This window comes from Hydra vulgaris, chromosome 13, assembly GCF_038396675.1.
Source record: "Hydra vulgaris chromosome 13, alternate assembly HydraT2T_AEP".
NCBI classification, from domain to species: Eukaryota; Metazoa; Cnidaria; class Hydrozoa; order Anthoathecata; family Hydridae; genus Hydra; species Hydra vulgaris.
The window spans coordinates 2237501-2254274 of record NC_088932.1 but is presented as its reverse complement, the minus strand read 5'-3'; the positions used below and the strand labels follow the sequence as shown (position 1 = coordinate 2254274).

Genomic DNA, 16774 nt, shown 5'->3' with positions numbered 1-16774 from the left:
TAAAATTATGGCAACAGATATGGTCTCAGATATGGCAACAGTATTCCATACAAAGATGGATTTGAGATTTATAGAGATAAAAAATGGAATCTAAAGTGAAAATTTGCAAGCACGATAAAGAGATGCAAGTTTAGCTGATGCTAATTTTGCATGGTTTCTAAGAAAGATTGGAAGTAAGAGTTAACCCTAGAAGATGAAGGGTAAATGACTCATCGAGTACATCGCCGTTTATAATTGTAGGAAGATCTAGATTATTGCAATGACAATTGGCAAGAAAAATTAAGTTTTATCTAAGTTAAAGTTCACCATTATTATAGTATTATACTATTATAGTATTTATAGAAAAGAGAAAAAGAAGCAATATTACAACAATGTGACAATGGTTGAAGGCAGCAAGTGCAGGTTCAACGATGTTTACAATGCATTTTTGAACCTTTTCTAAAAGAGAAAGGGCATTTGAAGATCAATTTCAGATATGTACTACAGTATTCCATACAAGAACAGATTTGAGATTTATAGAGATAAAGAATAGAATTCGGAATAAGATAGTGGCGAGCAAGATTAGGAGATGCAACCTTGGCAGAAGGTAACTTTGATTAGGTAGATGACTCACCGAGAACATTGCTGTTCATAAATATAGGAAGATCTAGATTATTGCAATAATGGTTAGCTAAAACAATATGAGTTTTACCTGAGCTAAAGTTCACAAGCCATTGAGAGCCCAATGCTGTAGCAAATGAGATCCTTTTTAAGCTCAAAAGCCCCCTCCAAGCAATCAGAGAGTGTTGGCTTCTTATCAAGACAAGAATAAATGGTAGTATCATCAGCAAACAATGCCACCTTGGATGTGAGAATTTCTGGGAGATGGTTAATATAAATTAAAAAAAGTATAGAGTAATGTATATATACTTTTTAAAGTATATACTTTTAACTTGTAAGGAAGATTTCATTCTTATGTTATATATTTTTAATTTATATGTAAGTTTTCTTTCTAATGTTATATTTTTTTAATAAACAAATCTGTGATTTCAAAGATATAATATAATGTGATGCATGATGATTTGTGGAATGATGCATGTTTTTTTTTTATAAACATATGTAACAGACTTGAATATATTTATGCAAAAAGTTTTAAGAAGAAATATGCTTAAGCTTAATGTTAAACTATTTTTTATAATATATGCTTTAATACTTTTCAAAAACATGTGTGTCATGCAATAGGGGGAAAGGGATTAACGATTTTGTGACAATTTGTTACGGGGGAGAGGTATTCAGTTTTGTAATGCAACATTTTTTTTTTTCAAGTTTGAAATCTTGAAAATCTTTTCTATTAATTAAAAGAGTGTCTAAAACATAAACGCTCAGTTAATGTACACTTGACTGTGGTTATTCCAATTTAACATAAATTAGAATTTTCAAAAATTGACTTGAACTTTAGTAGATTAATGTATAGTCCGCTACATCTACAGCCTCATTAGTTGATGATATAGTCAATATGTTAGAGTTACATGCCTGTCTATGACAGATGTGTAGCTCCAAGATTATTTAAGGAGGTACTTACTGATGAGTAAAGAAAATAGCCCAGGACAATACTTTGTTATAACTATTTGCAGGAGAGTACTTTGATGTTACAACTAACTGCTGAAAAGTAGACAAGAGTGCATTGATTAGAGAGACATTTTACAGAGGGTACAACAAAATGTTCTATGAACTAGTTATATTCTATTTACAAGGAGATAAACCAGGATTTCATTTTTATCAACCTGGAGCCTGCCACAATATACTTTAATTGTCCTGCCAGGACAATTAAAGTATATTGATAATAATTTATTTTTAAGAAAAATTACATTTTTAGATTTTTTTAATTTGCTCAGTAGTAATATCTTATTCCTAAGCTTCAAGGGAGGTGCTCTATATCTGCTGATCCTGAGGATGACTAAGAAGGTAGCTTAGGTAATAAATGAAATAGAGAAGATGGTAAAGACAGTGGTATTCTTTGTTTTGGATCTAAAAATCCTATATGATGGACAAATCAACTTCAAATGATAGGCTGAATTTAGCTAAATTAGCTAGTTAAAAATTCACAATATAAAACACCATCTGTTAATTAGTGAAACAAATAATCTTGTTAAATACAGTGCCTATTCTGAAGAGATAATGTGAATAAAACTGAGGGAAAATCAAAGTGGTAGAGGTGACCAATGACCAATTAGAATTAGCAAAAGATATAGATAATCAAAATTTAAATATTTATCTCAAAACCAATAAGTATAGTCTACAGAATATATAACTACTGCATAGACTAAAATATATTATATATCAAAATAATCATTATATAAAGATATTATAAATATGTACCAATTTATACATTAAAAAAAAAAGTATTACATTTATTAACTAAAAAATTCTACAAACTTACGAACTGCCTCCGCAATACCATCAGAATTAGCTAAACCACTGAACAAGTGTGATATGGAAGCAACAAAAGGTTGAGTAATTTGATCATATAAATGTGGGCCAACATCTTTAACATTTTTTTCTGTCAGCAAAGAGGACATATTTGTAATAATATCTACAGCATTGGCCTAAAGTTAGATTATTTTGAAAATGTTAATAAATGAAATATGATTTGTAAAAAATACTAATATATCATAATATCTTTAACATTAAAAACATTTTAGCATTAAAAGAATATTTTAAATAATAACATTAAAATTTTAAACGATTAAAAGTGTGGAAGTTAAAAATCAACAAACGTAGAAGTTAACCAACAAAAAAGAAAAGTGGAAGTTAATTATTAACAAAGGTAGATAGCTGCTTGAAGATAGTTGTTTTGCTATCAGAATACAATAATTTAAATTTGATATGCCATGCTTTTTGATGATGAAGATTGTTCAACGCATACAATCATATTAGTCCTTCTCTAAAGCCTCAACATGTAATGCTCACAAAGTATTTATAAATAGGCTCTATATATTGCAATCATTCTTCCCCAATTATTTCTTGATTTATACATATATGATACAATTTAATGTTTTAGAATATATAAAATGTACTTTTGCTTGAATTTTGATTATCAACTTCAACAAAAACATTTAAATTTTAAATTAAATCTAAAAACTTAAATTCATAGTTTTTTCATATATATTTTTTCATATATATTTGTTTTCCATTCTTCTGTTGTTTTTTTTTGTAAACATTCTTTCTAAAATATAAAATATAAATATTAAAAACTATAAATTAAAATTTTTAGATTTAATTCAAAATTAATTGTTTTTGGTGGAGTTGATAATCAAAATTCAAGCAAAAGTACATTTTATATATTCTAAAATATTATATTGTATCATATATGTATAAATCAAGAAATAATTGGGAAAGAAAGATTGCTGAATATATAGATCATATTTATAAATTCCATGTGAGCTTACAGATTGAGGCATTAGAGAAGGACTATTTAGTTGCATCTTAATGCAAGCAAATAATAATGCATTCTTTGCATTTACATCTAGTTTATAAATTGAGATGAAAAGACCAAAAAAAATTGTTGAAGACCGTTTTGCCTTCTGACAGAAATACATGGACTGGTCAGTGGAAGATTAGGAGGATTTAGTATTTAGTAACAAGTTGTTAATCAAACAATTTAGTTGTTGTTCTACAAGTCGAACGCAAAAAACCTGTCTGTTTTTGGAAGAAAAATTTTTTAAAGTATTGTTCTGAAAAAATTTTTCATAAAAAAATTTAATTTGCTATGTCAGTATAAATACTTTAATCAATAATGAGCAGATCATGCACTCAATAAACATGTGCTAACACGTCGAAAATTGCTTTTAAAGAGTTACACAGAACTTTCCAGCAGACCTAATATATATATATATATATATATATATATATATATATATATATATATATATATATATATATATATATATATATATATATATATATATATATATATATATATATATATATATATATATATTTCCATTTGACACTGTGTTTCATCAACAAAGATTCATCAGAAATGAATGATCAAATTAATAAAACTTCAATTTATACCAAAAATTAAATTACAGGAAGTTGCAAATGTCTTAACTACTGTAAATTTACACACATTTGTGGAATTTGCTGACACTATTATAAAAAGAATTCTTTAGAAATGATTACTTGAGCTATTTTTTTAAAATGTTTTTTTAAAAAGGGTAGTTAATGTAAATATTATTTGAACTCATTTATTTTTATAGTTTTTTAGGAGAAACTTTTTTTACTTAACAAATCTAAAATATATAGTCCAACAAATTCACAAATTTCTGCTCCGTCATAACTGCCCATTGTTACATCAAAGCAGTCATGTATGTTTTTCTTTTTCCAAGTTTCCTTATTAGAATAAAGTAAGGTTTTTCTACAATGTTTTATTATACGAATTGTGTCATCAGGAATAACTGTGTGGCTTTTTGCAAATTCAATAGTCTTATCTAAAATATCTGCGGTTATTGAGGGGTAAAAATCATTAATGTCAAATTGAATAAATGTACAGTTATTTTTATTTTCGATTATGGAGAACCAATTTATAACATCAGTGGTATTTTTCCACTGTTGCAAATTTAATTTCTAAGAATATTATTAATTTTGTCCAATTTAATTTTGCTTACATGTCCAATCTCACTTTTTGAGGAAACCAATAACCTACAAGGAAGTTTATTTTGAAAATTTGGTTTATGGTCTTTTAGTGTTACGAAGGCTTGGGCAGGGGCAGTTGATTCGATTCTATTATCAAGGTTTATTTTTTTAGCAATACTTTGCGCTTCTAAATTAATTGCCTTTTCCAAATTTTTAGAGGCTTTTTCATAAGAACTAGTAATATTGTTGCGTGTGTAAAAAAACATTTTAAAAAAATAGCATAAGTAATTATTTCTAAAGAATTCTTTTTATAATAGTGTCAGCAAATTCCACAAATGTGTGAAAATTTACAGTAGTTAAGACATTTGCAACTTCCTGTAATTTAATTTTTGGTATAAATTGAAGTTTTATTATTTTGATCATTCATTTCTGATGAATCTTTGTTGATGAAACACAGTGTCAAATGGAAAAAACTTTTGTTAAGTGATTTTCTACTAATATATAATTGCTCTGTTCTTTTAAGAAAATTGAGCACTCTATTGTGTAGAATACTTTTTAAAGTTGTTTAAATATATATATATAAATATATATAAATATATATATATATATATATATATATATATATATATATATATATATATATATATATATATATATATATATATATATATATATATATATATATATATATATAATACAGTAGTGGTGTAGCAGTAGAGTGCTTGCTTATTAAGCAAAAAGTTTCAAGTTCCCACCACGTCATGTTAGTCAAATTATGTTAGTGTGTTTTACAAATAGAGTGCTCAATGTTCTTAAAGAACAGAGCAATAATAAATTAGTAAAAAATTAGTAAAAAATACTTATCTAACTTTTATCTTCGACTTGAAGTTTCACCATTGCTGGATCATCAGGAACTCTTCCTGATGATCCAGCAATGGTGAAACTTCAAGTCGAAGATAAAAGTTAGATAAGTGTTTTTTACTAATTTATATATATATATATATATATATATATATATATATATATATATATATATATATATATATATATATATATATAACTATATATATATGTATATAAATATACATATACGTATATATATATATATATATATATATATATATATATATATATATATATATATATATATATATATATATATATATATATATATATATATATAATACAGTAGTGGTGTAGCAGTAGAGTGCTTGCTTATTAAGCAAAAAGTTTCAAGTTCCCACCACGTCACTCATTGTAGTGCTCTCATAGCTTTTTTTTAAGTTGTGCAAAAGAGATTTTAGTAGTAAAAAAAAGTCAATGCATATTTTTAAGATTTAAACAACCAGCAACATTTCAGCAACATTTAATGATCACTTAAATGTTATAACAATTAAATAGCTGCAAAAGTTTTAAAAAGATTAAGTTTAATTGTGTTTTGAAAAACTGCAATAATCATGAAAGTTGCATAATCAAATATTAACAAATAAATATGATAATATTTACAAAAGCTTAGTAAAGAAGTAAGTATGTGTAAGTAAAATATTTTATATAAAAAGGCTATTTCATAAACTAAAGTAAACAACAAAAAACCTTGGTCTGCGAAGTCAACTCTTCTGGCACAGTTAAAACAATTGCTAAGGCATCACCAACATCCTTTATGTCAGTTAAACTGTTTAATGGTGTCATTGAAAGCAAGTGAACAACTTTAGTGCGAACCTGACAGTAAAAATTCCAAAAATTATTAACATGAAACATTTAAAACAAAGAAGTTTTTTTCAATAATTTTGGCTAAAATAACTATTTTTCAATTATATTATAGGTATATTATATATTTGTATATAATACTTTCTGCCTCCCTTATATTAGGTACTTAAATTAAATCCTTTTTGTTTTATTTCAAAATAACTTACAGCTTGCTGTTGGACCAGCATATCTTGCTTTTTAAGTACAATTTCATCATTAACATCAGTAAAACCTGTTATATTATCAATGATTTTTGGGTTCAACATTTTTACAGCATTTGAATTATGATTTAAAACATTTGATACAGCATGAAGAAAACTAGAAAAGGTGGTTGCATCAGGTATGCTAGCATTAGCAATTACATTTAAAACATTATTTGGGAATGGTAAAACCTAAAAATAAAACTTTTTTAACTCCTTTGTTTTGCTCAATGAGCTCTTTTTCTGAAAACAACTCTTTTTATCAACTTTTTATTTAATTTTTTCAATAAAAAAGATATTTTTATGTTACCTGAATAAAAATATCAGGATACTGTGTGTAAGCTTTATAGATTCCAACAACTCTGACATATATTCTCGCAGAAAAATTTTTATTTAAGTTACCAGGGCCTAACACAAAATCAACTAAGAATGGATCATTTGGTGATTTGGCATTCAATAGTGGATAACTTATATCACCGTTTCCAGTCATTATGTATTTCTCTGCAACACCATTGTCATAAAAGAATTCATATCTCAATATACTATTCTCATTATCAGTCCAATCTTGGCAAATGAGTTTAAACTTTGTGGTAACAGCATACCCGACTTGAGGGCTAATAATAAAACAATCCAAACAATCCAACACTATATATATATATATATATATATATATATATATATATATATATATATATATATATATATATATATATATTAGGGTGGTTTTTTTTTTTTTTAAATTTGATATTGCACACCTTCTTATTAGATGAGGTTCAATAAAAAAAGTTTACAGGTAATTTTTTTTTGCAAACTGATGATGGGAAGTGGTCCCCCACACCTGCTTTGTAACCCCTTCAGAACCCTGTTTTTGTCTAAAATGACATATTTCTAAAATGTATTAAAATCAGTTAGTGTTAGTGTTACAAGTTTTACTTATGAGGGTTATAAAAATTATAAGAATGTATATAGCAATGACCTATTCCCAGACTCCACCCTAGAAATGATAGGTCCCGGACCTGTTTTTTAAGCCCTTTTGAGACCTGTTTTTGTCTAAAATAATATATTTCAGAAATCTATTAAAATCAGCTTGTGGCACTGTTACATGCATCAGTTTTACTTATTAGGGTGATAACAATAAAGCAAATGTATATAATAGTGACCTATTCCCACACCGCACCCTCACGGCGCCAGGACCGGGACCTGTTTCTTAAACTTTTTTGAGACCTGTTATTTTCGAAAATGATAAATTTCCAAAATGTATTAAAACAAACTATTGCCAGTGTAACATGCACCAGTTTTACTTTTAGGGTGACAACAAGTGTATGAATGTATATAATGGGGGTAGCTTGGGGCAAAGGGAAGGGGGTAAAGATACAAAAAGCTGTTATAAGTACTTAAAAAAGGTCCTTTTTTTAACATTTCTTCAGTTTTTTTAATAGTGAGTACTAGTGGCCCATATGCCCCAAATGGTGTCCCTCTATCAGCCATTTCTACCTCAGCCATAATTGAAATTTATAAATTTAAAAATAAAAAAAAATATTGTGAATGAAACTTTTAAAAGAATTAAAATTTTTCTTATGTCTTCGAGAAAACATATTACAAATAACAAATTTTAAAATTATTTGGATGAAATAACATACATAAGTTAATCAAACCTTGACATATAACTAAATTAAAATACAACAGAAAAACAATAGCCATATATTAATATTATTATTATAATGTATTTAACTATATATTTAGTTCATATTATATATATATATATACATATATATATATATACATATATATATATATATATATATATATATATATATATATATATATATATATATATATATATATATATATATATATATGCATATTTGAATAGATTAAATTGTTGTTATTTGGAATGATTATGGCTTAACTGTTTCCTTGTAGTCTTGTAGCTTCAGTTGAAAAATGTTTTCTATGATACTCAACTAATAGGTAGAGAAGCTGACATTGATTGTCATTTTTTGTCAAAACTTCATTAAAGTCAGTGGCTAATTTAACTGCGCATTCTGCACAGTCATTAACCACTTTCATGGCACGAACTATCTAACAAGCAGACTTGTAGTCATCACGATTAGCCCAAGTTTTAGGAGACGATGTCAAGAATTCTTTTGGTAGAGAGAGTCAAACAAGTTCATTGAGCGTCGTGTAACAAAGTTAGCTATAGAAAGTTTAGAGAATATATAAATCTGGTTTGGAGCAAGTCTTCTATTGTCATCTGGTAATGATTCTTTTTGTAAGGCATTTACAATATCCATTTTCTCTTCAACAGAAATTTCATCACTGAATAATGGGAGAGCAGCTAGATCTTCACTTAAATATCATAACTGAAGTTAAATTTTATTGAACTGAAGTTTAATTTTATTTTTTGCAACATTTGCAATCATCAAGTGGTTGCGTTTCCTTTAAGTACTTTTTCAAATTTTCTACCACATTGGATTTTCAAGTCACTCTTTTTTCAAACTTTGTAAGGAATCCAGCTCCGCTTTTATCACTTTCAAGTGGTTCAAACTTTGATTTTTCTATTAGCTCCCATTAAGACTTAATTTTTAAACCAAACATTGGACTTTTTGACTCTATCAAAAAGTCCAATGTTTGGTTCTTTTGAAACAAAAAACGCATCAAACACTGCATTTGCACACATTTCAAGAATACGATGTTGACAGGCTAAAAACAAAACTCTTCTATTCATTGACTTCTGTATGACAGCTATTGCTCAATTATGACTTCCTGTATTACTTGCAGTTGTGTCAAAGCAAAGACCTGCAAGATGCTCCTCAACGCCAGGCCATTCATGAATGAACTCAACTACCTTTTGTCCCATTAGAGCGCCAGTACCAGCAGGTATCTCAGGGATCCCTAATAATTTCTTAATATCCAAACCAGATACAACAATTGGCAGACATTCACATCTGGTTCTAACAACATTAAACAACATTTTACCATCAAAATGAGCAACTAGTGGAACCACGGGTTGAAAATTTTTTCTTACTGCTATTGCAAGAGATTAATGGGATGTAGTTCAAGCTTCCATTAGAGTGGAACGTGAAAATGTTAATTTATTTACATCAATACGGATTGCAGCTAGGGCTTGTGTGACAACCATCATTGCTCGTCGTGGTGTTATTTTTGTTCGGTCTAATGCTGCATGAAAGAGTTGATTGTCAAGAATACAACATTTAGATATTGAGAGATGACTAGTGCCCATAGTAAAATGTTCGGTCTAATGCTGCATGAAAGAGTTGATTGTCAAGAATACAACATTTGGATATTGAGAGATGACTAGTGCCCATAGTAAAATGTTTTGAATTATTTGGACGATTAAAAGCTTTTTGGGTTTGAATTGACATATCGCAGTCAGAATTTTCATCCAAAGAGTTATTTGAATTGCAATCCATTAATGTATCTGCAGATATAATCTTACTTTCTTTGTGTTGTTCAAAGCACCTTTTTTCTTCAAGCTTGCGTTTTCTGTATTTTACAACTGCTTTCTTATACATTAAGTCTTCTGATGTCATTAACATCTTTTGGGGACCTCTCTGGTCTATCAGAAATTGTTTATCGTCATTTATCTTGATGAGACAATCTCATTCACCATGGGCAATATCAAAAAGTGTATTCATCTTGGCAGTGAATTTTTCTTGATAGCTATGTTGAGTAGCTTTTTTTTTTACTTCTGTGCTTAGACACTTGGTCATGTTGCTTGTGAATACTCTTTAGTTTAGCAACTACATTTGCTATTGCGGTAGTGGTGTAATGGTAAAGCGCTCGCTTTATAAGCGTGAGGTTCCAAGTTCGATCCCACCACGTTCCTGGTAGTACCGCGCTCAACTTGTTTCTCCAAGCAGCGGCCTTGTTTGTCAAGGTTTGTGTTTTGGAGTTATAGAGTTGAGAGAGGGTTATAACCACTATTAAGTAGCCTCCTCATTTGTAGTGGCCTTCTCGGCCTTGAGGAGGTGAATAACAAAAAAAAAAAACATGGTATAGTTGGAATATTAGCTTTAAACCAGAAAATCATAACTTCATCTGCAACTGTGTTGCAGGATTTTGAAAGAGTTGACTTTTTGATTATCATTTCATAAAAAACTCTACATAGGGCAAGACCACTTGTTGCCGACTGACTCGACCATTCTATTGTTGAGAGAATATATCCAACTAGCCAAACATTTGTAGTTGAGCGTGTTGCTTTCTCTGAAGCAGCCATCTTCTTAAGTAATATTTTTATACTTTTATACTATAATAGAAAGAATATAATAGAAATTTAATATATATATAATTATATGATACAACCCCCCACCCGCCTATTTTCCCTACATTTTTCAATAATGAAATCAAAATATGCATTTAGGAGCGATTTTTGGTAAATAATGCTGAGGCGGTATATGTAAATTTGGTTGTACTTTCCAGTCTTCTGTGAGCCATCAATGTTGTAACATTTTAATACTTTATATTATTTTTTTCAGATAAATTTATAGCACTATTTTGTATGAAACAAAAATAGAATTACAAGATTAAGGTATTAGACAAATTTTGGTCAATTTAGGGTTCCGAAATAGGGTTAGGGTTTCAGTTTGAAAAATTTTTTAACTATATCCTTTTTATATCAGACCTCACCAAATAAAAGGTTGTGCAATTTAAAATTGAAAAAAAAAATTTTTTATATATAAAAAAAAACAACCTAATATATATATATATATATGCATATATATATATATATATATATATATATATATATATATATATATATATATATATATATATATATATATGTATATATATATATGCATATATATATCTATATATATATATATGCATATATATATATATATATAGAAATCTCTCTTTCTTTTTTCTCTTTTTTCTCTCTCTCTCTCTCTCTCTCTCTCTCTCTCTCTCTCTCTCTCTCTCTCTCTCTCTCTCTCTCTCTCTCTCTCTCTCTCTCTCTCTCTCTCTCTCTCTCTCTCTCCCTCTCTCTCTCTCTCTCTCTCTCTATATATATATATATATATATATATATATATATATATATATATATATATATATATATATACACATATACACATATATATATATATATATATATATATATATATATATATAATATATATATATATATATATATATATATATATATATTATTATATTTTTGTAACAGGAAATTTTTTGTTAATTTTACCTTACAAAACAAGTTCCTGGAACAGGTACTGATGATGTTTGTTTTTTAATTTTAAATGAAGCTTTGTTAGGTGATCCAATGTATCCAACTGTTAATATGAAATTATAGTTTTTAGAAACCAACAAAGTATCAGGATTGATCACAAGATAAGAACCAGTAAACCCAGTTGCTGTTGAATTTTTGTGTAGTAATTCTTCAGGCCATTCATCATAATCATTTAAGACTTCCCAAGCAAAAGATAACCTATGTTAATAAAAAAAATAAATTAAATTAAAATTAATTAAAAAAATATAAGTGATCATAATTTTAAAGTCAAAACTAGGTTCAGGAATTTTCATTCATTATATTAATAATTATGTATTTGTTTATTTTATAATTAAAAAACTTGAAAATAATGAAATATGAAATAAAACTTACCCAATTATCTTTAAACTTAAAAACATAAAAACAATTTTTTCTTTTATGTTTAACTTTGCAGCACAGTTTGTAATACAGCTGAAATAAAAAGCTGAAATTAAAAGCATCTTTAGAAACAAAAAATAAAAAAATTTTAAAAAATGACCAAACTAATAAAGAAGTTTAAAGAAGTTTTATAAAGTTGATAAAGTTAAGTTTTATAAAGTTAATAAAGTTAAGTTTTATAAAGTTAATTAAGTTAATGAAGTTAATAAAGAAGTTTTGATAAGCATAATTTTTGACTATTTTTTTTTTTTTAGTTTACTTATCTAATAATATAAAAATAAACAACTTAAAAAATAAATACATACTTGATCTGTCCATTAGGTAAGTCACCTGATCCAAATACAATTTCTTGAACAAAAGAACTACTTTGTAAATATTTTCCAACAAGATTTGTACCAATGACTTGAAACTGGTATGTTACTTCCTCTATAAACATTTTTGTACTAAATACAAGCTCTGGTCCACCAACAGTTATGTCCATCCATGATTCATTAAAACAAGTACTGTTTTCAAAAGTTGAATTAATGACCTTTTGTGAATTTAATTTATTTAGTGATGTGTTTTTTACTCGACATTTCCATTTATATACTAATCTTTGATATTCTATTGTAGGAAGACTACCACCAGAGCTTACAAGTGCACTAATTGTAAAATTTGGAAAAAGATTGTTAACACCTTGTATTTGCTTGTAAGCCACAGTACGAAATGCACCATTATCTATCTCAATAAGCATTGGTAAATTAACAATCATAAAATATGAAACATATATGGTGGTAAGCATATTGTAAGTAAACAATAATGACAAGACATAAGTTCCAAAATCCAAATAGCTTCCTAATGAGTACACTATTCTATTGTTTGCTAAAGTTCCTTGAGATTTACTTGTTATATTATCTCCAGTTAATATCCAAATAACACTTATATTTGATGGTAAACAAACATTGTCACTTTCATCTACATTTGCTACAAAATCTTTATTAGTATTAACGATTCTTAAAGGGTTATTTTTGCTTCCATATTGAAAGGTAACTTTTGGAAAAGAACAATTTAGTATTTTAACAAAAATTTTAATATTAGTTACTTGCAATGTATTGTTGGCCTCCAAAACTGCTGTGTAATTTCCACCATTTTTATATGTATGTGAGAGAACAAATGGTAAAGGATTTTTATTTTGTGATTGGTCAATTAACTGAACTTCTGAACCATCTCCCCAATCTATTGCATATTTGATATAAGAACCTATATTTTGACTTATCAACAAACTCAATTCTTTATTCAAAGGCAGAACAAAATTTTGATGTATGTCTGAAATTAGATCTGTTACCATTTGAATTGGGGACATTAAACAAAATACAGTTACTTTCACATAATTGATTATCTCAACATTAATAAATGATTCCATTGCATTACAAAATTTGATTTTGTATTTTATAGTATAGTTTCCACAACCTTTAAAGCTTAAGTATAGAAAAAAATTATTGGAATAAACAATAATAATTATAATAAATTACGTTTACATTGCATTAGAATTTTTACATTTAAGTGAGGTAAGTTATAAGTGGTTTTATAGAGAGGGTTTCAAAATCAGGATTCATAACCATAAGATCAATCTGATCAATCTTATGATTATATACAATATTACAGTCATGTCTGAATGAGATTTTAAATACCATGATGATATATAAAAAAAAAGACTGATAATCTTACATGATCATATTCATATATCACAAACATAAAGAGGATCACATCAGTTCATGTTATGTTCATCTATTGTATTCAGAGTGTAATAGTCAAGATTGTATACAGAGAGCAAGTTACTTTTAGGATTTATATTGGGATCTGAATTTACTATTATTTTTAAAATACAAACCTATGACTAAATGTATAATCATTTGAACTGTTTATGCACTTATTGTTAAAACCCACTTGTGAAGTATCATCACCAAAGTCTAATTCTAATTGTAAAGACAGAGCTGATGAACCAATGTTGTTGTTGATGTTTAGTGCAGATGTATCAACACATTTCAAGTCTATATTCTGCAGCATGAAAACTATATCAAAAGTTGCATTTTGAAGAATATTTATAGGAACAATAACATACTTTTCGATTTGTGAGAGCAGGTCACATTGAACTGAAAAGGAATAACAAAAAATAATAAAAAATTGGAAATATTATAGCTATTGTAAAAGTAATGTGAAAAAATAAACATGTGAAAAAGTTTTTTAATTAAAATTTTTCCATAAAAAGTATAGTATAGTTTCCACAACCTTTAAAGCTTAAGTATAGAAAAAAATTATTGGAATAAACAATAATAATTAAAATAAATTATATTTACATTGCATTAGAATTTTTACATTTAAGTGAGGTAAGTTATAGGTGGTTTTATAGAGAGGGTTTCAAAATCAGGATTCATAACCATAAGATCAATTTGATCAATCTTATGATCATATACAATATTACAGTCATGTCTGAATGAGATTTTTAATACCATGATGATATATAAAAAAAATGACTGATAATCTTACATGATCATATTCATATATCACAAACATAAAGAGGATCATATCAGTTCATGTTATGCTCATCTATTGTATTCAGAGTGTAATAGTCAAGATTGTATACAGAGAGCAAGGTACTTTTAGGATTTATATTGGGATCTGAATTCACTATTATTTTTAAAATAAAAACCTATGACTAAATGTATAATCATTTGTTTATGCACTTATTGTTGAAACCCACTTGTGAAGTCACCAAAGTCTAATTCTAATTTCATTTTAATATTGTTCATTCATTATAAAAACTTTTTGTTGCTTATTTTGTGTTGTGTTTTTGTTTGTTATGTGTTTTTTTGAATCTGATGATGAGGTTTTGTATTTGATGATAACAGTTATAATATCATTGCTTAACTTTAATTGTTTATTATTAAATTGTTTTGTTATTTTTATTATTATTATTATTAACACTATTTTCTACTATATTACTGTTATTGTTATGTGAACTCTATCATTGTTATTATATATTGTGTTATTACATATTATCACATATTATTTTAACTGTATTATTAAGATTATTAGGTATATTTTATATTTTCATGATTTTTTCATTAATTATGTTAATTTATGTTTTGTATTGTTTAATAATATTGTTGTTATTGATTTTTTTTTGTTTATTTTATTTAGGTGTCACTCCTTTGACTAGTTTTTAACTATATGAGTGACACCTAAAAAATTATAATTTAATTTGTAGCTTTTAAAATTTGGTTGATGAATGAATTTGGTTGAAATGAATGAAAACGAATGGTTGAAATGAAGGTTGAAATGAATGGTTGAATTGAAAGGTTGAAAATTTGGTTGAAATGAATGAAAATGAATGAAGCAATTAATATCAAAAATGCTGTCTTGTTAAATGCAGAAATGATAAAATATTATAATATAAAATGTAGTGTTGACACAACCAAAAGTCATTTAAGGTCTGCAAATCTATTTGGAAGTCCTCCTGCAAAGAAACCTTTTATTTCTATAAAGAATCAAAAAACGCGCTTCAGATTTGCTAATGAACATATGAATTGGTCAAGAGAACAATGGTCAAAAGTACTTCTTAGTGATGAAACTAAGTTTATTTTACTTGGACCTGATGGTATTAGATATGTTTGCCAACCAAAAGACCATAAAAACAATCCTAAATACCAGCAACCAACAGTAAAGCACGGAGGTGGAAACGCTATGGTTTGGGGTTGCTTCAATAAAGATTGTGTTGGTCCTATCCATTTGATTGATGGCGTAATGAACAAAAACATGTACAATAATATCATTAACGATGCGTCAAAATGCGTCAAGGTTGCGATATAAGGATGCGACCACATGCTAATAACAAAATGCGTCAAGGATGGATATTTCAGCAGGACAATGACCCAAAGCACACTTCAACCCTTGTGAAAGACTTTTTCAAGACCAAAAAAATATAATTAATGGAATGGCCTTTGCAAAGTCCTGATTTTAACCCTATTGAACATCTATGGGAACACCTAATTCAATAAATTTCAGGTCAAAAATCAACAAGTAAACATGATTTATTTAAAACTGAAACAAGAATGGGAAAAAATTGACAATAATATGATTATAAAGCTGGTGAACTCAATGTGTTGTTGCTGGCAAGCAGTAATCAATGCCACGGGTATCCTGATAAAGTATTAAAAATTTTAAATAACAACATTTTTAATTGAAAAAATTTTTAAGAATAAATCTACTTCAAGTATTTTTTTCTGCCCGGATATTTCCCATGCGCATATTTCAATAACATAAACTTTTAAAATTAGGTTACTTAGATTTAGTAAAAACTCATTTGATTTTATAATTGTAATCAACTTTTTGATATTCCAGTAAAAATTTGAAAGAAATTGGACTTATCAATTTAAAGCTATTTTCTTGTCCAGTCACTTTTACACGCTGTTTAGTAACATTTATAATATTTATATTACAAATACATTATAAACATTTATGTGAAGATTTGCAAAAAAACAACGTATCCTTACAATGA

General features: G+C 27.3%; 1 protein-coding gene across 9 annotated transcripts in view; it reads right to left on the bottom strand.

Moving 5' to 3' along the window:
* Window positions 1-16774, bottom strand: part of LOC100214107 (polycystin-1-like protein 2) — a 194904-nt gene that overhangs the window by 90128 nt on the left and 88002 nt on the right. For all 9 annotated transcript variants that reach the window (XM_065815297.1, XM_065815299.1, XM_065815298.1 and 6 more), the window contains 8 exons: window positions 14108-14369; window positions 12543-13694; window positions 12193-12270; window positions 11776-12018; window positions 6874-7177; window positions 6531-6755; window positions 6211-6336; window positions 2420-2585 (listed from right to left, as the gene is read on the bottom strand). In XM_065815297.1, the coding sequence (XP_065671369.1) occupies window positions 2420-2585; window positions 6211-6336; window positions 6531-6755; window positions 6874-7177; window positions 11776-12018; window positions 12193-12270; window positions 12543-13694; window positions 14108-14369 (2556 nt within the window). The remainder of the gene's footprint in view (window positions 1-2419; window positions 2586-6210; window positions 6337-6530; window positions 6756-6873; window positions 7178-11775; window positions 12019-12192; window positions 12271-12542; window positions 13695-14107; window positions 14370-16774) is intronic.